This window comes from Bombina bombina, chromosome 3 (assembly GCF_027579735.1).
Source record: "Bombina bombina isolate aBomBom1 chromosome 3, aBomBom1.pri, whole genome shotgun sequence".
In the NCBI taxonomy this organism is placed as follows: Eukaryota; Metazoa; Chordata; class Amphibia; order Anura; family Bombinatoridae; genus Bombina; species Bombina bombina.
The window spans coordinates 1,147,141,009-1,147,162,128 of NC_069501.1; the positions used below are offsets into that span (position 1 = coordinate 1,147,141,009).

Here is a 21,120-nt window from a genome sequence, read left to right on the forward strand (position 1 = left end):
CTTCTTAGGACATCTTAATGACAATGATGATGATTTAAAATTTACTTATAATCATTCAGAGGCTAATATGCCCTATTTGGATGTCCTTTTAAGTCAAGGAGATAAAGTAACAACAGATGTCTACAGGAAGGAGATTTCGGGCAATACCATTCTCAGCGCTGACTCTTCATATCCATACCATCTAAAGAAGGGTATCCCCAAAGACCAAAACATATGGTTAAGGCGTAACTGTACTAACCTACAGAGCTACTGGCATCATGCCAATTAACTTACAGAACGCCTTATTGACAGAGGATATGATCCCCCATTTATTTATTTCTATATCTAAAAATATCTCTGATTTCAATAGTCTATTGTCAGATTAGACCAGACATAATAGTACTAAAGAAGGCATAAACTTTATAACCACTTATAGTAACCAATTCAACGATATTTCTAGCATCATTAGGAAAAGGTTACCTATACTGCAAAGGGATAAAGATTTATACACTATCCCAAGTTTATGTAAATTCATCCCACTGAAATCTAAAACAGTTGGGGACTTAGTGAATAAAGATTTTGCAAATCGAGGTACTATCTGTAGAAATAAGAATAAAAACTGGCTAGCCGTAGAACCGGGTTTTTTTAAATGTGGGGGTATGCCGTGCAAATGTTGCAATTTTGCCAATGTGGGCAATACCTTCACTTCTACTCCGAAAAGGCAAAATTTAGAAAATACGGAATCACATTAACTGTTTCTCCGCATTTGTAGTGTATTTGATAACTTGCCATATTTGTAATTTTCAATATGTAGGACTCGCCTCTAGAATGTTGAAAGATAGGGTCAGAGAACATCTACTATCACTTGAGGCAGAAATCCCAAAAACACCAGTGGCTAAACACTTTGCAAAACATGGCACTGGTTGCAATGCTTTAAGCTTTCCGGGCATTGAGCATTTCTTTCTGGCTCAAAGAGGAGGAGACAGATTCCAAGCCCTTAGTAGAAGGGAAGTCTTCTGGATTTACACATTAGACAGGGTCACCTCTTGGCATTAATTAAATTAGCAAAATTAAGCTATACATTGATATGTAGTATTTCTACTATTTAAACTTATATGCTTTTGTGTCAAAATTTGTTTACCTTTGTAGAATAATTTTATGCTGGGCTGAGTGATACGATGGGTCACACAGATCGACTGATAGGTGGCAATAGACAGGAGTCCTGTACAAACAGAGCTAGGGAAATTGTAACAGATAATATACTGGATGTAGCTTGCACGTTAAACAGTGTAACAATGTTAGTAACTGGATAATCAAGCAGAATATGCTCTGCCGCTACAAATAGAGAGGACACAGATGTATGCAAATGTCTCTATTTCCCTTATACGTATATAACAGCTATTGCCCTATTACAGGGATAGAATTAGTACATCAATTAATGCAATCATAATGAATAACATGATGCGTTGATCCATGTATTAGGAATGTATAAAGGCATACCACAATACCAGCCCGAAACCCTTTTATATCGATATTATTAGTGAATCTACCTTTCCATGTACATCGTGCAAATCAGGTTAAAATGATATTAATTCACGTGCATACATCATAAACAATAAAAATCAATAAATTAATTCATTGGTAACTAAACATAATCTTTGCTATGAATTTAATGGGTTCTTTATTGCATGCCCCATATGTTTTTTTTTTTAAATATGTATATTGATTCCCTGAGGAGTTAATGGTGAAAAGTACAGAAGAGATCATTTCATTTAACATAATTTGTCAGTCCCTACAATGATTCCCCATATGGTTTAGAATCCAGGTCAAAACATTTGCTCAAGCCCAATAAAGCTCTTAAAAAACTCACAGCCTATTATATTTCCTCACTTATGTCCAAATACTCCTGGAATTGCCCTCTCTGATTAAGTTCCAGTCTATGTGTATCCACTCTAATCATTACTACTTTCCTTCCTGCCTTCAGGGTTTCTCCCATGCGGCTCCTACTCTCTGGAATTTTCTACCACCTCCAGCAAGCTGTCCCCACCACACCGAGCTTAGACAGCTCTTTGAAAACCTGCTCTTCAGAGAGGATTACTTCTGTTATTGAAGTTCTTTTTATTATAACTGACAAAAAAAATCATCAAGTGCCTTGTGTCACTACTGTAACTGCAAACCACATAACACAATACCCCCACACCTTCTCCTTCCTCACCCACAAACCTGTAGATTGTAAGCTGTTCAGAACAGGGCCCTCAACCCTCCTGTATTAATTTGTTTTGCTTGGACTGTTCATTAATCTGTAGTTATTCTTTCACTATTAATCTCTACTCATGTACCCAGCTGACCATTTTAAGGCAAAGCATCCCATTCCCCCACATTTTGTTAATGAACCATATATCAAAATGATAAATAGAAAGGGCCTCATACAGCCGTCCTGCTCCTACATGCTTTTTTTTTTTGTTTTGTTTTCAATACCTACCCTTCTACTGGCCAGTCTGTAGCAATACATTGTGCATGCCTCCATATGGACTGGCCGGTAGAAGACATATTTTACTGGAAGTGATTAAGTGATAAGTGTCTTAGTGTGTGATAAATGTAGGCAGCCACTGGTAACCAGCTATTACCTCTATGCTCTTTCTCTCTTACTGTTATGCTGAGAGCGGCAGTTCAGTTTCAGTGGTGGTGGTGGGATCTGTATACATAAGTACATCCCCTTCTTGTCTTGGTCAACCCTTTGAGACTGAACCAGCCAATGATTGCCAACCCTTCATGAGTAACTCAATTGCTTGCTGTACACATCCACCCTGTAGGCACCAATTAATCCACCACTGCAGTGGACCAGGCTTGAGTAGTCACCCACTAGTGCTAAATGATTGATAGGTGGACATCCTGGACAAATGCTCTGGTGTGCTCAGTCCAGGCCTATACATAGTGCTAGGGAATTTTGTGATGACTTATGAAGATAATCATTGCAGAGGTTGTGGAACCTGCAGCATAAATTTCCCACTTCCCTTTATGATCTTCAGTCTGTGTGTACATACATCAGATTAAATATCAATACTCAGTGAGTTTTTGTTATTTATATATATATATATATATATATATATATATATATATATATATATATATATATATATATATACAGTATATATATATAGTTTCCATATTATACCCCTGTTTGTCTTTTGTTCTATTTAGTTGTATTTTTATTCATTTATTTGTGATGGTTTTTGGCTTTTTGTTAAATCACACTCAAATAGTTGTCATTCAAATACGTTTTCTGCTTTTCTCCCACAATCTATTTAGAACACAAACATTATGTTCACATCACAATAAGCATTTCTTCTAGATATAGATGTAAATGGTTATTTTTACACTGCTCAGATTTTACTGAACTCTTTCCACGCTCTCCCTCTCTTTACAGTATGTGTTTATTCTCTCTCTTGCCAAACTGCAAGAAATACTTTTGCCAAACACGTCGCAAATGATTAAAAATGCGATCTGAGCTTTCCATATAAAAAAGATACACGTTGTCTTGCTTTTAATTGGAAGTATCCCATCTAGACGGATATGTTTTTCACATCAAACTATAGTTAATTCTCAGTGGTTTGAAACTAAAATCGTATACATTTGGTTATAAAAATATCAAGTAAAATAGAGAATCATGTTAGGTTCTTAATTAGGAAGACACTGCTACAGTTAAAGTGGCACAACCTTGTAGTCAGTTCACATGTTCTAATAAGATTATTTGAGGCAAATGGTTTTTAGTGCCATCTGTTTCTATGTTTTTGCTAAAATGTTTCATTAGAAATTACATTGTGGGCACTGGGCAAATATAATCATTGCTTAATTTGTTCTAGAACTTGTAGTGCCAGTTTTTTTTTTTTTCCTGCGCTTTTCTGAAGGCATTTTTGTTTTGTATCTTTTTTTTGTTCAATGGGCTTTTGTTCTGCTTATGGATACAGTTTGAATAGTTTGTGCCAAGCCACTGTAAAGACTAAAAAAATGTCAATTTTTTTTTATTGTACTCATTTTTATGATTATGAACACATTCAAACATTTTTTTCTAATCTAACCATGCCATAATGCTATATAATATGTATTGGCAAATGTCTGAAACGGTTTGATGAAAAAGTTTAAAAGCCCAGCACTTAAAGGGACACTCAAGTCAAAATAAACTTTTATGATTCAGAAAGAGGAGCATTTTGAAGACACTTTCCAATTAACTTCCATTATCAAATGTTGCACAGTCTTTTTATATTCACACTTTCTGGGGATAAAGATCCTACTGAGCATGTGCAGAAGCTCACAGGGTATACGTATACTAGTCTGTGATTGGCTGATATCTGTCACATGATACAGGGGGCCGGAAAATTAGAGAAAACATAAATTTGTCAGAAAAAAAAAATAATCTATTGCTTATTTGAAATTCAGAGTAAGTGCTATTGCAGCATCTTTTTACTATGCACTTGTTAATTATGCAATTCTGCATTGAGTGGTCCTTTAATGGATGAAGAAATAGTAATTGCAAGAATACTTTAATTTAACAATAAATTGCTAAAAAAAGATTTTATTTTAAAACACTGAGGCCTCATAGTCTGTCGGGAGACGCACGTTCTGGTGGTGTTCAGGCCAAAAAAGACTACTTTTCGATTTGGCACGTTTTCAGTTGATTCTCGCACTTGCAAACATGTTTTCGAATTCTCAAAAAAGCCCTTTTTTGTCTAATCTGGATTTAATATGTAAGCTTATTGACATACGTTGCATTGCTTCTGTCTATAATCTATATGTTAATGAGATAATATATTGAATCTCAACATTTTAGTTTTAATTATGAAGTAGTCGTCTTCTAGGTGTGAACTATTTGTATGTCCTGTCTATTCACTGTTGGTAGCAAGTAGTAAATATAGTTACATTTGCTCAGCGCACAATGGCCTGAAAAGTATTGAATATACCGGTTATAAGTTATACAACGTTCTGATTTACTTCTAGCATCATGCTTCATTCTCTTGGCAACCTTTGTTGAGCAGTACCGGATTGGCCTGCTGGGATATTGGGACTCTTCTCAGCGGGTCGCTGTAGGGCCATATCCTTGGTCATTGAGGTCACAGAGGGAGCCATGTGCACATGTGTAGCCCTGGGCAAGGTAGAGGGTGTGAAAGCGGGACTATGGAGGGTGCTGGTCCCGATCTTCAAACATTTTTTTAGGGCCAATCAAATTTCCAAGTCTGGGCCTGTTGTTGAGGGTGCAGCAATGTACTACTGGGAGCTAGCTGAACACGCTTGGTAATTCAATGATCAGGGGCATATATGTGCAGTCACCAATCAGCAGTTATCTCTTGCATTGCTGCTCCTGAGCCTACATATGTGTGTGTTTCAATAAAGGATACCAAGAGAACAAAGCAAATTAGATAATAGAATTAAACTGGAAAGCTGTTTAAAACTGTTCTTTCATTATTCAGATAGCGCATACATTTATTCAAAGTACTTCTACTATTAGTTTTGCTTCACTCTCTTGGTATCCTTTCTTGTAGCAGTAGCAATGCACTACTGAGAGTAAGCTGGGCACATCAGTAAGCCAATCACAAGAGGCATATATGTGCAGCCACCAATCAGCAGCTAGCTCCCAGCTCCTGAGTCTACTTGGGTATGATTTTCAACAAAGGATACCAAAGGAACAAAGCAAATTGGATAAAAGAAGTAAATTGGAAAGTTGTTTAAAATTTTATACTATATCATGAAAAAATGTGGGTTTCTTTCTAATGACACAGTGAGTCCACGGATCATCATAATTACTGTTTGGAATATCACTCCTGGCCAGCTGGAGGAGGCAAAGAGCACCACAGCAAAGCTTATAAATATCACTTCCCTATCCACAAACCCCAGTCATTCTCTTTGCCTGTGCAAGGAGGTGGTAAAGTTTTAGGTGTCTGAAGAAACTTCAATCAAGAGTTTGTTATTTTGTAAAGCAGAGCAGGTTGTTCTGTTTTTTTTCTATGGTCTAGCTGTGGTCCATGTCAGTCTCTTCAGTAGAGCTGTGGTGGCTTTTAAGCATTTGGAAATTGGTGAGGTTTAATTCTCACTGTGCCTTCCATATTTGGTGCTGCCCTAACTGGAAAGCCTGATTAGGTTTAGTCAGTCTTTCGTTTGTGTTCCACTGGTCTATGGAGGGAGTATGCTTTCTCATATTTGTGAGCTGGCCTGCTGCTGGGCAGATTGGAGTCAGGCTAGTGCCTGTTTTTATTGCTTTGTAGCAAAGTAGGTTTATGGCACTTTTCTGTTTATGGGGACCGTAAATCCAATGTGGGATTTTTATTTTGGCACTGTTTGGGGCACTGGGAGACACTATGTAGAGGAGAGGCTCTGTGTTTGTTTGCAGCGGTGTTTGCTGCGTGTTTTCGGTTGCTACAAGCTTTTTTGAGTAGTAGTGATGGCGGCTGGTCTGTTAGGTACGCCCACGAATAGGAGGGGTGGTTTTCTGAGGCGGCAATTAAGTTGCGCGCCTTTCCGGAACTCTTGCTGTCCTGAGTGGAGGTTGCTTGCAGTGTTTCTAGCTGGGACGCCTTGGGCTGCATTCCATTTTTGTTTTCCTGGGTCCGGATCGTTAGATGAGGGCACCTCAGCAGGGTGTGTTGAGGTAAGGAGGCTGCCTGTAGGTTTTAGGAGAATATTAGCTGAAAGAAAGGTGTTTTTTGTTTATTTAGACAAACGGAATTTAAGCAAAAAAAAAGTTTGTTCTTTTAAAATTTAAAGGGACAGTAACGTTTTTTAATTTTTTTTTTAAATCAAGAAGTCAGTTTGATTTATTTTGGTAAAGATGGATCAAGATGTTACATGTATCTTATGCTTTGACTCTAATGTGGAACCTTCAATCCCTTTTTGTTCATCATGTATTGATAGAACATTACATTATAGGGATAGGATTTTTGAATCTGAGCCATCATTAGCTAAGGCGGATGCTGTTCAGGGGTCTCCTGTTCAAGATATGCTGCAGCTTTCTCCTCAAACGTCCCAAACTTTAGTGTCTACTACTGCAGTGCCCTGTGTGCCTTCTATTTCTCCAGTTGGGATTACCTTGCAGGACATTGCTACCCAGATACCTTCTGCTGTAACTGATGCCCTGTCAGCTTTTCCCGTGTTACAGGGGAAGCGTAAGAGGAAGTGTAAGGATTCAGTGAGTAAGATGTCTGAATCGGGTGTGGCTATGTCGATTGCTTCTTCCCATAGGTCTGAGGGGGAAATCTCTGACTCAGATAGTGTAATTCCTTCTGATGCTGAAGTTGTCTCTTTTAGGTTTAAGCTTGAGCACCTTTGTTTGTTACTCAAGGAGGTGTTGGCTACTTTGGATGACTGACACGACTGTTGTAGTCACTCCTAAGAAGTCTAGTAAGTTGAATAAGTATTTTGACGTACCTTCGGCAGTGGAGGTATTTCCTGTTCCAGACCGTGCTTCAGAGATTATTGCACGGGAGTGGGAGAAGCCTGGGATTCATTTTTCCCCTTCTCCAATTTTTAAGAAGAGGTTTCCAATAGCTGAATCTATTAGGGAGTCTTGGCAGATGGTTCCCAAGGTAGAAGGAGCGGTTTCTACTTTGGCCAAGAGAACTACTATTCCCATAGAGGATAGCTGTTCCTTTAAGGATCCCATGGATAAGAAATTGGAAGCGTTGCTTTAAACTATGTATGTTCACCAGGGGTTGCAATGGCAGCCTGCGGTGTGTATTGCTACTGTCACTAGTGCCGCAGCATATTGGTTTGATGCGTAGTCTGATGCTATTCAGACAGATATGCCTCTTGAAGAGATTCAGGATAGGATCAGGGCTCCTAAGTTGGCTTCTTTATCACGGATGCTTCTTTGCAGGTCATCAAATTGGGAGCAAAGATTTTTGGCTTTGCTGTTCTGGCTCGCAGGGCTTTATGGTTGAAGTCCTAGTCTGCCGATGTGTCCTCTAAGTCTATGCTTTTGTCGATTCCTTACAAGGGTAAGACCTTGTTTGGGCCGGGTGTAGCTGAGATTATTTCAGATATGATGGGAGGGAAAGGTCATTTTCTCCCTCAGGATAAGAGAAATAAGACGAAGAGTCGTCAGAGTAATTTTTGTTCCTTTCAAAAATTTTCAGGTAAGCCTTCCCCCTCCTCTTCCAAGCAGGAACAATCCAAGTCCTCCTGGAAGTCCAATCAGTCTTGGAGCAAGGGAAAGCAATCTAAGAAGCCTGTTACTGACTCAAAGTTAGCATGAAGGGTTTGCCCCCGATCCAGGAGCAGATCTTGTGGGGGGCAGACTACAAATTGGAGTTCTAAAGTTTTCCTCCCAGGGGCAGGTTCCTTATTTCAAGATTATCTGTAGACCAGATAAAGAGAGAGGCGTTCTTGCGTTGTGTCCAGGATCTTTCCGACTTGGGAGTGATAGTTCCTGTTCCAGTACAGGAGCATGGTCTGGGATTTTATTCCAATATGTTTGTAGTTCCCAAAAAGGAGGGTACTTTCAGACCTGTTTTAGATCTCAAGAGCGTAAACAAGTTCCTTAGAGTTCCGTCTTTCAAGATGGACACTATTCGTTCCATTCTTCCTTTTGTTCAGGAGGGTCAGTGTATGACCACAGTGGTTTTAAAGGATGCGTATCTGGATATACCCATCCACAGGGACCATCACAAGTTTCTGAGGTTTGTGTTCCTAGACAGACACTTTCAGTATGTGGCTCTTCCATTCGGTCTTGCAACAGCTCCTAGAATTTTCTCAAAGGTCCTGGGAGCGTTGTTGGCGGTGCTCCGGTTGCGGGGTGTTGCAGTGGCGACTTATCTGGATGACATTCTGGTTCAGGCGCCATCTTTTCAACTAGCAAACTCCCACACAGAGTTGTTGTCTTTTCTGCGCTCCCACGGATGAAAGGTGAATTTAGGAAAAAGTTCCTTGGTTCCAGCTATAAGGGTGGTGTTCTTGGGAACCATAATAGATTCTTCAGCAATGAAGATTTTTCTGACAGAAGCCAGAAGAACAAAGATCTTCAACTTGTCTTGCCCTTCAGACCTCTCCTCGGCCGTCAGTGGCTCAGTGTATGGAAGTTATTGGTCTGATGGTGTCCGCTATGGACATCCTTCTGTTTGCTCGGTTCCATCTCAGGTCTCTGCAGTTATGCATGCTCAGACAATGGAGCGGGGATTATGTGGATCTGTCTCCGCAAATTGTTCTGGATCAGGCGACAAGAGATTCTCTTCCGTGGTGGTTGTCTCAAGATCTTCTCTCACAGGGAACTTGTTTTCGCAGACCTACCTGGGTGATCGTGACCACGGATGCCAGTCTGCTGGGATGGGGAGCTGTCTGGAACTCATTAAAGGCTCAGGGTTTATGGACTCTGGAGGATTCAGTTCTTCCCATAAATGTCCTAGAACTGAGGGCAATCTTCTATGCTCTTCTGGCCTGGCCTCAGTTAGCTTCAGCCCAGTTGATCAGGTTCCAGTCGGACAACATTACCTCAGTGGCTTACATCAATCATCAGGGAGGAACTCAGAGTTATTTGGCCATGACAGAGGTAGCCAAGATTATTCAGTGGGCAGAGGCTCACAACTGCTGTCTGTCTGTGATCCATATTCCAGGGGTGGATAATTGGGAAGCGGATTTTCTGAGCAGACAGACGTTTCATCCTGGGGAGTGGGAGCTTCACCCGGAGGTGTTTTCCAGCTTGGTTCTCAAGTGGGGGCAGCTGGATTTCATGGCTTCCGAGGTACGGGTCGAGGTCAAGGGATCCTCAGGCTGTGCCGATAGATGCTCTGGCAGTTCCTTGGAATTTTAGTCTCGCGTATGTTTTTCCTCAGTTCGCTCTCCTTCCACAGGTCATTGCTCGAATCAGACAGGAGAGGGCGTCAGTGATTCTCATTGCTCTGGTGTGGCCTCGCAGAATCTGGTATGCGGATCTGGTGGAGATGTCTCCTTTTCCGCCTTGGAGACTTCCGTTAGGGGAGGACCTTCTACTTCAGGGGCCCTTCCTTTTATCCAAATCTCATTTCTCTGAAGCTGACTGCTTGGAGATTGAATGCTTGATTTTATCTAAGCGTGGGTTTTCTGAGTCGGTTATTGAGACTGATTCAGGCTTGTAAAGCCTGTGACTAGAAAGATTTACTATAAGATATGGCGTAAATATCTGTATTGGTGAATCCAGAAAGTTTTCTTGGAGTAGAGTTAGAATTCCTAGGATTTTGTCTTTTCTCCAGGAGGGTCTGGAGAAGGGTTTATCTGCAAGTACCTTGAAGGGTCAAATTTCTGCTTCATCTATTTTGTTACACAAGCGTCTGGCGGATGTGCCAGACGTTCAATCTTTTTGTCATGCCCTGGTTAGAATCTGGCCTATGTTTGTTTGTTACTCCTCCTTGGAGTCTTAATTTGGTTCCTAGAGTTCTTCAACAGGCTCCGTTTGAGCCTATGCATTCTTTGGATATCAAGATGTCATCCTGGAAGGTTTTGTTTTTGGTTGTTATTTCTTCGGCTTGAAGAGCTTCGGAGCTTTCAGCGTTGCAGTGTGAATCTCCTTTTCTTATTTTTCATTCTGATAATGTGGTTTCGGATAGGAATATTAATCAAGAAATCATTGTTCCTTCTTTGTGTCCTATTCCTTCTTCCCATAAGGAGCGTTTGTTGCACAACCTGTTTGTTGTTTTTTCTGGGAAGCACAAGGGTCAGAAAGCTACGGCTACTTCTCTTTCTTTTTGGCTGAGGAGTGTTATTCGCTTGGCGTATGAGACTGCTGGACAGCATCCTCCTGAGAAAATAACAACTCATTCCACAAGGGCTCTTTCTTCTTCTGGGGCCTTCAAAAATGGAGCTTCTTTGGAACAGATTTGCAAGCCTGCCACTTGGTCATCTTTACAAACTTTTTCTAAATTTTACAAGTTTGATACTTTTGCTTTGGCTTCTTTTGGGAGAAAGGTTCTTCAAGCAGTGGTGCCTTCTGTTTAGGTTAACTGTCTTGTCCCTCCCTTATCATCCGTATTCTCTGGCTTTGGTATTGGTTCCCAACATTAATTATAATGATCCGTGGACTCACCGTGTCATTAGAAAGAAAATTAAATTTATGCTTACCTAATACATTTATTTATTTCTTGACATGGTGAGTCCACGGCCCGTCCTTTATTTTTGACAGTTTATTTTTCTATAAACCTCAGGCACCTCTGCACCTTGTATTATTTCCTTTCTCCTTTTCCTTTCGAATGACTGGGGTTTGTGGGTAGGTAAGTGATATTTATCAGCTTTGCTGTGGTGCTCTTTGCTTCCTCCTGCTGGCCAGGAGTGATATTCCCAACAGTAATTATGATGATCCGTGTCAAGAAAGAAATACATTTATCAGGTCAGCATACATTTTCTTTTCTTGTCCATTTACTATAATTTATTTGTAGAGAAAAGGTGCATTATGCCATAGTAAAATGTATAAAAAAGCAATTACAAAAATGATGAAGGGTTATAGCTGCTACCTGATGTGTGTCACCTTGTAATAAGATTATGTGCTATGTAGTAAACTAATTTGTGAGGGCTATGAACGTAGTGCAATATTATAGTTATAGTAGTGCAATATTATAGTTATAGTAGGGCAATATTATAGTTATAGTAGTGCAATATTATAGTGCAATAATATCATGCTCTAGCACATGTAAGCACTTCAGTATTGATCTTTTATGTCCCCTTAATAGTGCAAAGAAATAAATCCCAGCCACTCACGTTTTTTTCTTAGTTGTATTTCTCCAACATAGGTGTGTCCGGTCCACGGCGTCATCCTTACTTGTGGGATATTCTCTTCCCCAACAGGAAATGGCAAAGAGCCCAGCAAAGCTGGTCACATGATCCCTCCTAGGCTCCGCCTACCCCAGTCATTCTCTTTGCCGTTGTACAGGCAACATCTCCACGGAGATGGCTTAGAGTTTTTTAGTGAAAAACGGCTCCGGTTCCGTTATTTTAAGGGTTAAAGCTTCCAAATTTGGGGTGCAATACTTTTAAGGCTTTAAGACACTGTGGTGAAATTTTGGTGAATTTTGAACAATTCCTTCATATTTTTTCGCAATTGCAGTAATAAAGTGTGTTCAGTTTAAAATTTAAAGTGACAGTAACGGTTTTATTTTAAAACGTTTTTTGTACTTTGTTATCAAGTTTATGCCTGTTTAACATGTCTGAACTACCAGATAGACTGTGTTCTGAATGTGGGGAAGCCAGAGTTCCTTCTCATTTAAATAAATGTGATTTATGTGACAATGACAATGATGCCCAAGATGATTCCTCAAGTGAGGGGAGTAAGCATGGTACTGCATCATTCCCTCCTTCGTCTACACGAGTCTTGCCCACTCAGGAGGCCCCTAGTACATCTAGCGCGCCAATACTCCTTACTATGCATGGACAGAATCAATGCTCTCAAATTGGCTAATTCTTTCACCCTAGACGCCACTTTGCAATTGGCTAGGTTAGCGGCTAAGAATTCTGGGTTTGCTATTGTGGCGCGCAGAGCGCTTTGGTTGAAATCTTGGTCAGCTGATGCGTCTTCCAAGAACAAGCTACTTAACATTCCTTTCAAGGGGAAAACGCTGTTTGGCCCTGACTTGAAAGAGATTATCTCTGATATCACTGGGGGTAAGGGCCATGCCCTTCCTCAGGATCGGCCTTTCAAGGCCAAAAATAAACCTAATTTTCGTCCCTTTCGTAGAAACGGACCAGCCCAAAGTGCTACGTCCTCTAAGCAAGAGGGTAATACTTCTCAAGCCAAGCCAGCTTGGAGACCAATGCAAGGCTGGAACAAGGGAAAGCAGGCCAAGAAACCTGCCACTGCTACCAAGACAGCATGAAATGTTGGCCCCCGATCCGGGACCGGATCTGGTGGGGGGCAGACTCTCTCTCTTCGCTCGGGCTTGGGCAAGAGATGTTCTGGATCCTTGGGCGCTAGAAATAGTCTCCCAAGGTTATCTTCTGGAATTCAAGGGGCTTCCCCCAAGGGGGAGGTTCCACAGGTCTCAGTTGTCTTCAGACCACATAAAAAGACAGGCATTCTTACGTTGTGTAGAAGACCTGTTAGAAATGGGAGTGATTCATCCTGTTCCATTAGGAGAACAAGGAATGGGGTTCTACTCCAATCTGTTCATAGTTCCCAAAAAAGAGGGAACGTTCAGACCAATCTTAGATCTCAAGATCTTAAACAAGTTTCTCAAGGTTCCATCGTTCAAAATGGAAACCATTCGAACAATTCTTCCTTCCATCCAGGAAGGTCAATTCATGACCACGGTGGATTTAAAGGATGCGTATCTACATATTCCTATCCACAAGGAACATCATCGGTTCCTAAGGTTCGCATTCCTGGACAAGCATTACCAGTTCGTGGCGCTTCCTTTCGGATTAGCCACTGCTCCAAGGATTTTCACAAAGGTACTAGGGTCCCTTCTAGCTGTGCTAAGACCAAGGGGCATTGCTGTAGTACCTTACTTGGACGACATTCTGATTCAAGCGTCGTCCCTTCCTCAAGCAAAGGCTCACACGGACATTGTCCTGGCCTTTCTCAGATCTCACGGATGGAAAGTGAACGTGGAAAAGAGTTCTCTATCTCCGTCAACAAGGGTTCCCTTCTTGGGGACAATAATAGACTCCTTAGAAATGAGGATTTTTCTGACAGAGGCCAGAAAAACAAAACTTCTAGACTCTTGTCGGATACTTCATTCCGTTCCTCTTCCTTCCATAGCGCAGTGCATGGAAGTGATAGGTTTGATGGTAGCGGCAATGGACATAGTTCCTTTTGCGCGCATTCATCTAAGACCATTACAACTGTGCATGCTCAGTCAGTGGAATGGGGACTATACAAACTTGTCTCCGAGGATACAAGTAAATCAGAGGACCAGAGACTCACTCCGTTGGTGGCTGTCCCTGGACAACCTGTCACAAGGGATGACCTTCCGCAGACCAGAGTGGGTCATTGTCACGACCGACGCCAGTCTGATGGGCTGGGGCGCGGTCTGGGGATCCCTGAAAGCTCAGGGTCTTTGGTCTCGGGAAGAATCTCTTCTACCGATAAATATTCTGGAACTGAGAGCGATATTCAATGCTCTCAAGGCTTGGCCTCAGCTAGCGAGGGCCAAGTTCATACGGTTTCAATCAGACAACATGACAACTGTTGCGTACATCAACCATCAGGGGGGAACAAGGAGTTCCCTGGCGATGGAAGAAGTGACCAAAATCATTCTATGGGCGGAGTCTCACTCCTGCCACCTGTCTGCTATCCACATCCCAGGAGTGGAAAATTGGGAAGCGGATTTTCTGAGTCGTCAGACATTGCATCCGGGGGAGTGGGAACTCCATCCGGAAATCTTTGCCCAAGTCACTCAACTGTGGGGCATTCCAGACATGGATCTGATGGCCTCTCGTCAGAACTTCAAAGTTCCTTGCTACGGGTCCAGATCCAGGGATCCCAAGGCGGCTCTAGTGGATGCACTAGTAGCACCTTGGACCTTCAAACTAGCTTATGTATTCCCGCCGTTTCCTCTCATCCCCAGGCTGGTAGCCAGGATCAATCAGGAAAGGGCGTCGGTGATCTTGATAGCTCCTGCGTGGCCACGCAGGACTTGGTATGCAGATCTGGTGAATATGTCATCGGCTCCACCATGGAAGCTACCTTTGAGACGAGACCTTCTTGTTCAAGGTCCGTTCGAACATCCGAATTTGGTCTCACTCCAGCTGACTGCTTGGAGATTGAACGCTTGATCTTATCGAAGCGAGGGTTCTCAGATTCTGTTATCGATACTCTTGTTCAGGCCAGAAAGCCTGTAACTAGAAAGATTTACCACAAAATTTGGAAAAAATATATCTGTTGGTGTGAATCTAAAGGATTCCCTTGGGACAAGGTTAAGATTCCTAAGATTCTATCCTTCCTTCAAGAAGGATTGGAAAAAGGATTATCTGCAAGTTCCCTGAAGGGACAGATTTCTGCCTTGTCTGTGTTACTTCACAAAAAGCTGGCAGCTGTGCCAGATGTTCAAGCCTTTGTTCAGGCTCTGGTTAGAATCAAGCCTGTTTACAAACCTTTGACTCCTCCTTGGAGTCTCAACTTAGTTCTTTCAGTTCTTCAGGGGGTTCCGTTTGAACCCTTACATTCCGTTGATATTAAGTTATTATCTTGGAAAGTTTTGTTTTTGGTTGCAATTTCTTCTGCTAGAAGAGTTTCAGAATTTCTGCTCTGCAGTGTTCTCCTCCTTATCTGGTGTTCCATGCAGATAAGGTGGTTTTACGTACTAAACCTGGTTTTCTTCCAAAAGTTGTTTCTAACAAAAACATTAACCAGGAGATTATCGTACCTTCTCTGTGTCCGAAACCAGTTTCGAAGAAGGAACGTTTGTTGCACAATTTGGATGTTGTTCGCGCTCTAAAATTCTATTTAGATGCTACAAAGGATTTTAGACAAACATCTTCCTTGTTTGTTGTTTATTCCGGTAAAAGGAGAGGTCAAAAAGCAACTTCTACCTCTCTCTCTTTTTGGATTAAAAGCATCATCAGATTGGCTTACGAGACTGCCGGACGGCAGCCTCCCGAAAGAATCACAGCTCATTCCACTAGGGCTGTGGCTTCCACATGGGCCTTCAAGAACGAGGCTTCTGTTGATCAGATATGTAGGGCAGCGACTTGGTCTTCACTGCACACTTTTACCAAATTTTACAAGTTTGATACTTTTGCTTCTTCTGAGGCTATTTTTGGGAGAAAGGTTTTGCAAGCCGTGGTGCCTTCCATCTAGGTGACCTGATTTGCTCCCTCCCATCATCCGTGTCCTAAAGCTTTGGTATTGGTTCCCACAAGTAAGGATGACGCCGTGGACCGGACACACCTATGTTGGAGAAAACAGAATTTATGTTTACCTGATAAATTACTTTCTCCAACGGTGTGTCCGGTCCACGGCCCGCCCTGGTTTTTTAATCAGGTCTGATAATTTATTTTCTTTAACTACAGTCACCACGGTATCATATGGTTTCTCCTATGCAAATATTCCTCCTTAACGTCGGTCGAATGACTGGGGTAGGCGGAGCCTAGGAGGGATCATGTGACCAGCTTTGCTGGGCTCTTTGCCATTTCCTGTTGGGGAAGAGAATATCCCACAAGTAAGGATGACGCCGTGGACCGGACACACCGTTGGAGAAAGTAATTTATCAGGTAAACATAAATTCTGTTTTTTATTTTCTAAAACTTCTGCTTTTGTATTTTTAAAGGGAAAGCTGCTTTTCACCTGTGAGTCCAGAAACGTGCCCGCTCGTGCAAACCTTTCTCTGTCCCAGTCGCGCATTCATATTGCACAGCCCTGTTCAGCTGAAGACGGGTCTGCAGACTCAGGACCGGCATCTCTTCCTCTTTACAGACATCATGATAATTGCAAAGTCAAAGTGAGTAATGTGTCCTCATATTGATTTAATAACCGGTTATTCTTGAGTCAGATTGCTTAATAGCACTGTGTGTTTAATGATAATGGTGTACACTACATTAGTTCAGCTGCTTTCATGATTACGTACCATGATGGTTACATCAGGATGTCTAATCAGCTTGAGTAACGGCAGAAAGAAAAATTAGCACCTAAAGCAATAAACATTTATTGGTGTCAGTGTGTATCATATATAAAATGTACTTATATACTGTGCAGCAATTAATCAAGGAAGTGAGGTATGCTGAGCTGAGAACTTCTAGAATCCTTAATCTAGTAGAATACCTGTATATTGTAAGCTCTTTTGGAGCAAGCCCCTTTTACTCATTAAGGGCTAGATTACAGTGGTACGCAAGGGTTTGTGCAAGGGTTTTCGCAATCATTTTCACGCAGGTTAAATTGCGCTCATATTTTGAGTTGATCGCGTGAGCACAATTGTGGTTTACGCTAGAATCATTGCTGCAATTCATTTTAATACATTGTTATACTGTAAATATTTCACATTCCAATGTTTTGCACATAGCAGAATATGTTCTAAGTATTTTTATAGAGATATTGATATATATATATATATATATATATATACAGTATACATATATATATTGTGTGTGTGTGTGTATATGTGTATATATATATATATAAGGTGGCCCTCGTTTTACAACGGTTCAATTTTCACCGTTTCAGAATAACAACCTTTTTTTCCAGTCATGTGACTGCTATTGAAAAGCATTGAGAAGCAGTGCATTTATTAAAATAGCCAGTAGGTGGAGCTGTCCGCTTGTGTTGCAGCAAAGCCAAGCAAGCTAAAATTTATCAGTTTAACCAGACCTGAGCTATTGAGCAGATTTCAAAGGAACAAGATCTTCCTGTCTATATCTCAGTCCAGATTGGAATGTATAGAAAGAACTGTTTGCAGAAAAATGCAAGTGAAGTCTGTATTGTGTGATTATTTTATTAGGTTTATAATGCTGTTTAGCAAATGTTTTTGTTCATTTAACTTAGTTTAATTATATATTCTGTGTTGTGTGATTATTTTATTAGGTTTATAATGCTGTCTAGCATTTAAAGTCTTCATTTCAAAGCTTTTAAAATAATGTATTGGGTGTTAATTATGACAATTTTGAGAGGGGACTGGAACCTATCTACCTCACTTCCCATTGACTTACATTATAAACTGGGTTTCAATTTACAACGGTTTCGATTTACAATCATTTCATCTGGAACCTAACCCCGGCGTAAACTGAGGGCTACCTGTATATTTTATCACAATACTATATATACTATATATTCTGTGTATATATATATATATATATATATATATATATATATATATATATATACAGTATATATATATGTGTGTGTTTATATATATGTGTGTGTGTGTGTATTTTTTAATAAATAGAACATATTCTGCTATGTGAATGTGAAATATGAATAATTTTATGTTGGAATAGCGCACTTGAGATTACGAGGTCGGGTTAGCACACATTAGAATATTCGGTCGGGTGTGCGCATATGAGAATATGAGTTCAGGTTAGCGCATATGTGCATACGCGGTCAGGAGTGCTCATCTGAGAACAAGCGATCGGGTTAAAGGTACATAAAACCCCAGATTTTTCTTTAAAGATTCAGATAGAGCATACTCTTTTAAACAACTTTCCCATTTACTTTTATTATCAGATTTGCTTCATTCGCTTGGTATCCGTTGTTGTAGGTGAAGCAATGCACTACTGTAAGGTAGCTGAGCACATCAGGTGAGCCAATGGCAACAAGTATATAAGTGCAGCCACCAATCAGTAGCTAGCTCTGGGTAGTGCTGCTCCTGTGCCTACTGATGTATGCTTTCAACAAAGGATACCAAGTGAACAAAGTCAATTTTATAGTAGAATAAAATGGGAAAGTTGTTTAAAATTGCATGCTGTATCTGAATCATGAAACACATTTTTTGCAGTTTTATGTCCCTTTAATTTGTTTTGTTTATTGTTGTATATATTTGTATTTCTTTTTACCTTGCATCCTTGTCATTCACCTAGATTCTTAGACACTCGTGAGGTTGTCAAGGGCGTTGGCATAAAGGCGAGATTTGCTGGACCTAAATTTTCTTTCATGAATCCAATTTACTTCTATTATAAATTTTGCCTCGTTCCTTTATTGAGGGTGCAGCAATGCACTACTGGGAGCTAGCTGAACACATTGGTTAACCAATGATGAGGCATATATTTGCAGCCACCATTTAGCAGCTAGCTCCCAGATTCTGAGCCTACCTGAGTATCATTTTCAACAAAAGATACCAAGAGAATGAAGAAAATTAGATAATAGAAATGAATTCGAAAGTTGTTTAAAATTGCATGCTGTATCTCAATTATTATATATATTTGTTTTAATGTTTCATGTCCCTTTAATGCCATAACGGTCTAGATTTCTAGTGGAGCACAAAAATATCACTGAAGTTAAATCTATAGGACTATATTACAAGTTGAAAGTCGTGCTTACATCTGGAGGTCAGATAGCTTGGCTGCGCTAACTCTCTTTCCCCATAGACTTTTATGGGCTGCGCTAAAGCCAAAGATGCGTAAGAAATACTTGAAATAACATTGTTCTTCACTCAGAAGAACATTTTATTTCTTTCATACAGGCAGGACCGTCTTTAACACAGGGCAAAAGGGGCAGCTGCCCTGGGCCCAGTCTCTGTTGAGGGGCCCAAGAGTCCTAAAAAAAAAAAAAAAAAAAAAAAATTTTTTTTTTTTTTTTTTTTTTATGGTTCATACCAGACTGCTGATGTGACATGGGGAACACACACATTCAGTCCTAATACTGTCACAGTCAAAAGTACTCTGCTTATATATTTTTAAAAACTGTGCCAGACCGTGCCGGTGTCATGTGACATGCCAAGCTAGTGCCATGTGCTGTTTTAGATGTGCACTGTGCAGCACTGAATGCAAAGCCCTAACTCGGCATCCAGCCATTTCCCACTGCATCAGAAAAGGTCCTACTGGGGTTACCACTGTTACCAGGTAACTGCTCTGGTGGTGGGGATTGTTTCTGGGTAGGGCTGACTGTAGGCGCATGCAGCAGAAAGCTGGAGCGGCAGGCACATGAGGATGTGAGCATCTGTGCAGCTGCATACACTGCTCTCTTCAGTCTTGAGGCTGTGTGACTCATCTCACACTGTATCCATGCAGCCTTGGACAGACAGCATCCAGTCTACTGTTCCCCTTAGCCCTGCTCTTTCTGCTGTGGCCCTAAGATCAACTAACTGAAGTTTGTTAGGGGAATAGTGCTTTGTAGAAAGGTGTCAGTGGGAAGAATAAGTGAGTGCACACACGCCCCTCCCCATGCAGCATTGTCTAGTTCAGGGTGAGAGGGAACTTGTTCCTAGCAAAGAAGCGACATGTGCTGGTGTGACTGATGTATAGCGTCATGCTGATACTTCACACATTAATGTAAGGTTTATTTTTATAGTAGTTCTGCTGTTCTAGTCAGTAAACTTATATTTGTCTGCACCTCCATGCTTCCTCCTTTACCTTGCTTTGCTCCTGTTGGCTGCCCTAAATCTCTTTAACCAGCTAACCTCACACCAGAATCACATTCAAAAGAATATTAAATGAATCCACAGTGGAGGAATTTATATATTTATTTACTTATTAGTACTGCTTAGGTCCAGTTTCACATATTGCATTTTTTATTTTTTATTTTAAATGATTAGCCCAGCAGTGGATGATCCACTGCTGGGCTAATAATAATAAAAAAAATTGATTTAGTTGTTTTTTGGGATGTTGGGGTGGAGAGCAAAATTGCATGGGGTGGGGCCCAAGAAAATTTTTGCCCAGGGTCCAATCAATATTAAAGACGGCCCTGCATACAGGTGGTAAGAGTCCTCAATCCATTATTCCTGGACATTACTCTTCCCTACCACTAGGAGGAAGCAAAGATTCCCAAGAGCCATATAAATCCTATAAAATCAATCAGGATATATATGTACAGTATATATATATACTTTATTTTAATATATTTTACATATGTTTTGTTATACTTTTATTCTAGCCCTAACACTTTTCTTCAGGTCTTAAGTCGCTAACTTTTTTGGGGCACAAACACATAACTCACAATATGAGCGATGTTTACTTCGGTTGCCCTATTGATTGAAAGTATAAAGCGTGCGCTAAAGAGATGTTGGCTCCACTAAACATTTTACCATGGACTTATACCAGATTGTGCTGTTTTTCCGATATTGATAGTGCACCCTGCGCTATCAGTAGCGGTCCACTTGTTAGAGAATCTCAGGTTTTAGTGAATCTCATGATGATCAAAATCTTGCCGGCCTGGAGTCAAATCACACAAAATCTTTGATGTATTTTTTTGAGCATTATATTATAATATATATTTTTCTTCTTCACATCCAGAACCCTACATAGCTAGAGAAACATCCCTCAAGCTAACATTTGTTTTTCTAAAGTTCTAAAATGTCGATAATCTCTCCAGAACTCTTTAGACCATCGGGCACTAGTACCTAGTGCTACTGAATCTGTCTGTGCTTTACAAATAAATTATAATAATGAAAATTGAAGCTTTATCAACCAGGCAATATAATAAAGTTACCATATAAAAAAACAGGGCCATATGTTTAAAGCTGGGGCAGACAAGATTCTCAACTTGAGAATTTGTCCGACCGGCTTCAAATAGAACGGGTAGAGGACACTGTATGTCTGCTGCTCGGATAT

General features: G+C 40.6%; 1 protein-coding gene across 1 annotated transcript in view; it reads left to right on the forward strand.

Annotated features, from left to right (window-relative positions):
• ARHGAP20 (Rho GTPase activating protein 20) overlaps positions 1-21,120 on the forward strand; it is a 320,100-nt gene that overhangs the window by 125,234 nt on the left and 173,746 nt on the right. The window contains exon 3 of the mRNA XM_053708537.1: positions 16,194-16,364. Coding sequence (XP_053564512.1) covers positions 16,194-16,364 — 171 coding nt within the window. The remainder of the gene's footprint in view (positions 1-16,193; positions 16,365-21,120) is intronic.